The sequence below is a fragment of the Drosophila simulans genome, chromosome X (genome assembly GCF_016746395.2).
Source record: "Drosophila simulans strain w501 chromosome X, Prin_Dsim_3.1, whole genome shotgun sequence".
NCBI classification, from domain to species: Eukaryota; Metazoa; Arthropoda; class Insecta; order Diptera; family Drosophilidae; genus Drosophila; species Drosophila simulans.
This window is the reverse complement of record NC_052525.2, coordinates 18,506,590-18,512,676: the sequence shown is the minus strand read 5'-3', so window position 1 is coordinate 18,512,676 and position 6,087 is coordinate 18,506,590. Positions and strand designations below refer to the sequence as shown.

The following is a 6,087-nucleotide window of genomic DNA, read 5'->3' as shown; positions in this document are numbered from 1 at the left end:
GCCTTCCTACTACGGAGATGTGACTTGTTGGCCGGACTTGGCCGTAATGAGTTCCCTTGTGGCCGGAGCGTATCGCCTTTTTTTATGGAGCCATTGCCATGGCCAAAGCCGCCCATGGGTGCGTGTGGTGGTGAGTGGGCGTCAAGGTGAAAGCCACTTAAAGCCAAGGGCAGGGCTCAACAATTTCCAGTTATCATGTGACAGTAATGAAGTGACAGACGGCAACAAGGAGATCCGGGAGCTGAGATCCGAGCGCTGCGAGCTGAGCACCGTGAAACGAGAGCATCAAGAGCATCGAGGGCATCGACGACATCGAGGACACCGATGACAACTCGACCGCAAAGCTTCAAGTGCGAAAGTTCCGCGGAGTTGGAGGTGGGTGGTTGGTCTTAAAGCCGTTTAAAGGGCCTTGAGCCCCGACATTTGGCCAGGCTGGCCCCATCCTCCGTGCTGCAACGTTCGCCCTGCGGTTCTCGGACAGCGGCCACATTAATTATTAATTGCAGAATAATTGCAAAATTGTGTTTGGCCAAGTTAATTTATGCAATAAAACCGCCGACCGCCCCATTCCCTGATCCTTTTCGTCCTTTAAAGTCGCTCGTTCACTCAATTTGCCACTCTTCATTCCGTGTAATTCCTTCGCTCATTTGGAGCCGGCTGCCTTTCTTCCTAATTTTTTGCTTTTTCGCCTCGCTCGGCCCCCAGCTAATGAGCCACTGATGGTCATGAGCCGGCGACCCTGTCCCTATTCCTGTTCCACGTCCCAGTCCCCAATAACAAACCAGCTCCAGGACCGCCTCCTTTTTGAGCCAGAGCAATTACTTAATCATTTGCCTAACGACCGAAAGGCAGGCGAAGGCAACAACAGCAGAAATTAGCAAAAATTAAGTGAGAGTTCAAGTGAATTTGCGGGGCAAAGGATTGGGATTGGGACTGGACGAGTAGAGGTCGACTCCATGTGGCCGGATTGTGGTAAATTGTAGTGCGGTTTTTCCAGTGCTCCGACAAGTGCGGTCAAGGCTGAAAAGTATGCTACGTAAAATATGCTAATATGCTAAATTATCCTTTAGTCATTGAAATTTATTCGGGCAGTATTTTAAATGCATGGCAATCATACAACAACGACACATGCTCTTCTCCAATTGCTTCTCAACCAGAGCAAAGCATTTGGCTTGTTCAATTAAAATATGAAATAAATTAACAATAGAATGTAACATATAAAAATTAGTTACTAAAGTTGATATCAATAATGATCGTGTGATTTTGTCTTTTTCTTATTGTTAAATGTTTGATAGTTTGTACATATAAAAGATACTTTAACTTCTAAAGACATACTTCAAATGATCTTACAGAAGCAATAATGAGATCTTCTATCTAGTTTTCAAAGCATGAAAGCATCCTTTTGCAGCTTTGTTTGCTTACTTGTTCGCCTTCTTGTCGTGAAGGGAAAAGTCCTGCCTGAATAGCATGAAGTCAAACTGAGGGGGTCGGGGTGGAAAAATCAACATAAGCATTTTGATATTTCAAATATTTTTCATTCAAAATTCCTTGACCGAGCCATTGGTTCGCCCAACAAACACGATTGAGATACTCGTGGCCTTTGGCCTGGTTTGTTGCTATTTTGTATTATTCTTCTACTTCTTAAAGCTGGGACAAGAGCACCAGTGCTGCCAAAATACCAGATTTGCATTATAAAAAAGTTGATTTTAAAGGTCCCCAAAAGTTAAGTTTTCGAGTAAGTTAGCAATCTTAAGTCGTGAGTGCTGATATTTTGTAATTTCTTTCTCAGATTTTGTCTAGATGCTCTTAACTTAACCCTGGCAACCCTGGTTTTCAGCGTGTGCACTTGCATTTGCCTGTGCATCTGTGAGATACTGGTGCTTGGTTGTGTGTATCTTATGGATTTCAGTTCGGGCCCAGGCAAGCATATAAATCTATTATCCTTTAATTTAGCCACAGAAATAATGAAGCATGTAAGAGTCTTTTGTGTATCTTTGTGCCTGTGTGTTTGTGTGCCACGCCCCCTGCTCCACGCCCCTGCTTCCTTTCGCCCCTCCCGCCCCTGACACACATAAATTCAATCAACGGCAATTTGCCGGCAGAGTTACAAAGGCGTCGACGTCCGCAAATGTGCAATTTATTTATTGTTACTTTCGCAAAAGCCTCTCGCGGTGGCTTTTCTACCCAGTAATTGGGTGCTTTGGGTATGTTATATTATCGTATTATTTTCTTTTATCTTCTTCAATATCCTTAGTTTGAAAAGTCATTACTTTTTCCAGAAAAAATCACTTAATTTACCTATATTAATGATTACTGCAAACTTAAGGTATATGTGTATAAGAACCAAAAGTATTGCCTATCGTTTTGGATAAATGTCATCATCCAGCAAAACAAAAGCAGTTTTCCCCAGGGTATTCCCGACGCTCTTGACTCGACTTAGGCCTTTCTGCAGCTTGTTGTTATATCTGCAAATTGAATTTTCGTTTAGCATTTGTGCGATTTTGGCAATTCATTAAAATTGGAGCGGTGTGGGGTTTTCCAGCTGCAACTTGCGCCCGCTGCAGGCAAATGGAAATGCAAATTTCCCGGGCCAAGACCAAAAAAAGGGGGCTGACGGCGAGGAAGACACAAAGCGACGACAAAGCCGGAGCGTTAAATTGGCAACACACATGCCGGGGAAAATGCGGCAGCATCTGGCTTGGCAGCTGCCTTAATTAGTTAATAAGAAAAGCGAGTTTCGGCGCCTTTTGAGCCGTGCATCCATGCATCCACGCACTTACCACCCACCCCCCCTTTCGTTGGATTCGTAAAAGCGGACAGCCAATAATTGCATAACGCAGTTGGGAATACTCGGCTACCCGGATACCCAGATACTTGGATACTCGGTTACGCACTCCGATTCTTCATGATCCGGATGGTCCGACTCGTTATCGGCTGCCTCGATTAACTCCGGGAGTTGCTGGCTAATCGCATCAGAGGGAATTATCCCGGCCAACGATTGATTTACGGGCCCGGGGACTCGGAAAACTGAAAACTGAAAACTGGCGAAACTCTTTTTAAGCTGCTGCAATCTTGGGATGTTCGCAATCAATTCCATTTGATACTGAACGCTTTTTTCCTGTGGGCACGCTGCCACGCCCACTCAATTGAGTTATGATTTATGGGCCGGGCAACAGGTGAGGGCGGACCAGTCACCAGTCGTCCCTCGATGCTGGCCAAGCCGGACACCTTCCACATCCGGAAAAGCACACTGCAAACAAAACATAGTGCGTATGACAGCCAGTACGTTAAAATGCATAGTGAGGGCATTAAATTTGTCATAATCTCCAACGAAAGTTTAGCATCGGATGTATATCCTGTCGCCCCACAACTCCATGGATATTTCGTCGAGTGCATGCCACTGCCACGCCCCCTGCGAGCCGCAGGCGTAAACTTTTCGCGCCTCTCGCGCCATCCTCATAAACTGTCCCCCGCTAACGTCGCACTTGGCATTCAGGACAGGACAGGACAGGCCAGGCCAGGACACTGCTCCGCGGAAAGTCGGGGATTGCCAACAGGATGGTGGGCGAGGGCGAGGACGTGGACGGGGGATCTGCAGTTGGATTCGGAGCCGGAGTTCCACTGCCAACTGATTAAAATGCGTTGCAGGACTGTAAAAGGCGCTGAGTCGACGCCGACTGCGCAGCCAGCGCCGCTGCATTTGCATTTATATTGTTTTGACCCGAGCATTATTATCATTTCTTTTCGCCCACGTCCACGCCCAGTGCCACATCCACTCCTGCTTGCACGCGGAGCGCCACTTTGTGGACACGTAGTCCTCGTCCTGGTCCTTGCCTCCACTGATCCTTGATTATGCCACCGGCATAAAGCCAACTTTGGCCGCCCACGCCCCCACCCCCGCCACCATGCAAACTTCTGCTTAGCGGGTGTTTTATGGCTCTTTTTGAACCCATTCAGTGGGCCAAAACTTTGAGACGCTTCCCGCGACAGGGCGTCATAACGAGATACAGCACTAGATATACGGATTATACCCGAAAGCAAAGCGATTGGATGATTGGCTTTCCGGGGTCAAAAGGTCGTCCAGTTGCCCAGTCGCCCAGTTGCCCAGTGAGGGGATAATGCAATCTAAATGGTAAAGTGATAACTCCAGCGACCACTTGAATTAAATGGTGAAACCTAACCGCGCTCATGTGAGATGTCCTGAAATTGAATCATTTATTTAAGGTTTAATTTTAAATTATAATATTATCTAATTGTATACGGTATCTCAATCAATCTGTAGACATATTCACTTCGAATCGCTCTTGTAAGTATATTAACTATCACCAAACTTGAAACCTTCACCATGTAGAAATTACCTCTTTCTGATACTCTTTATTTTATTTTTTAGATTGCGCATGTAAAAATATTAAAATTATAGGGAAGTCACAAAACTTTGCACAATTAAGCCTCGGTATCTGTTAAATTAGCAAGCTTCATTTGGGTGCTTATCAAGTTGATCTGATACTTATTATTTATTTCCACAAAGGACTCGCCATAGTTTCCAGCCAGACAGCCGCCGCGACAAAAGCAGCCAAAGATGTTGCAAGAACCTACTCCACAATAGGAGCCCTTGAGCACCCTTCCATCCGCGCAAACTGTGGCCTCGCATCCGTATTTGGTGGTCTTGGCATTGACCATTCCGCACGATCCTTTGCCCATCGTGAAGAGCAGTTTGGCCTTTGTCCAGCAGCAATCTGCGCCTGATTCGCCGAAGCAGGACACCCAGACAACAAGGATGAGTAGCACTGACACCGAAACCGCTCGCATTGTGATCGAATAACTTATGGATACTTTATATTGGGCTTTATATAGGAAAGTAATCTCATCGTTCTATTAACTTTTAAGCGCTTTTAATTTTACCCTTTACTTGCAAACTATAAAATATGTTGGGTTCGGTGGAGAGAATGTGGCATTGTGATTAACTTCTCTAAAAAAGGATTTATATTATTTAATTTATAATTTATTTCATTCTCAAATATCACCTAATTAAATCAGACTATTTTCCTAATGTTATATTAGAAGTGTTAGGCTAGTTTATCAAATCCTTGACTATGCCTGTCGTCAGAGAGAGTAAGGGGTCTCTAGCCGTCTATACACTGGACTATAGCGATTCCTCTTGCTATTATCTTTTAAGATTGTAAACTTGCTATTATATTTTAAGATTGTAAACCCTTCAAGTGAACAATTATACATGTCTGGTCGCAATAATCATTTTGACAGCACTCACACTCTTTATTCACTCACATTATCTAAAAAGGGTTTTATAGTATTACTTACTAGTTATAGATAAGTTCGTATCACTATGAAAAGTACCCCCTTCTTCAAGCCAACTTGTTCAGAATATTGATCGATTTATTGCCACTCAGATGTCGAAAAATTGTCTTTCTCTCTGCGATAAACCAAAGATCCACCAAGTGAGTATGGTAAAAAAGATTTTAGGCTTTTCTTTCCTAAGTCGCCCCCACTTCATGTACCTTACCCACGATTTTCCGACCGCCAGCATCTTTTTTGGTGGACCCGTATCGAAATGGGAAAAAGTGGATGGAATACAATGGAGGGAAAATCGAAGAAGACTACAAAAAATGTGAAGCGGACGTGGACGCTGACTGATTAGAAAAATGTTGTAAGACACAAGGAGCGGGCCAGCAAGAACTGAAATAAAATAAAATAAAATAATACAAAAAAAAAAATGAATACAAAAATAAAAGAAAGGAAAGGAAGAAGTTTTTGTGCCGGGTACGAAATGAATAAAAAAGAAATTCATCAAATTTCGGGAGCGTTGAAAAAACGGCAGGAAGCGGCTTGTCAGCACGCGTACGCCGAAAAAATATTGCTGAAAACAGTTAGCGAAACAATTTAATGATGAATGATGGTCAATGTCGAATTCCGTGCATTGTGTAGCGGAAGAAAGCCATCCCAAGGGGGGGTCCACCAACTCAAGGGGCCACATCCCCATGGCCAAAGAAGCCCCAGTCCCGGCAATTTATTAAAAATGTGTAGAAAGTGAATGAAAATCCGGGAAAGATGCCGGCGCAGCTTGTCATT

The 6,087-nt window shown here is 44.2% G+C and overlaps 1 protein-coding gene across 1 annotated transcript; it reads right to left on the bottom strand.

Annotated features, from left to right (window-relative positions):
• Window positions 1-4,341: 4,341 nt before the first annotated feature.
• Window positions 4,342-4,835, bottom strand: LOC6726398 (protein Diedel). Its single transcript, XM_002107320.4, has one exon. The coding sequence runs from the start codon at window positions 4,807-4,809 to the stop codon at window positions 4,444-4,446; it is 366 nt and encodes a 121-aa protein (XP_002107356.1). The 5' UTR covers window positions 4,810-4,835; the 3' UTR covers window positions 4,342-4,443.
• Between the last annotated feature and the right edge of the window lie 1,252 nt (window positions 4,836-6,087).

What these genes read in the sequence shown, in the direction of transcription:
- LOC6726398 (XM_002107320.4), bottom strand. Translation starts at nt 4,809, where the DNA reads ATGCGAGCGGTTTCGGTGTCAGTGCTACTCATCCTTGTTGTCTGGGTG.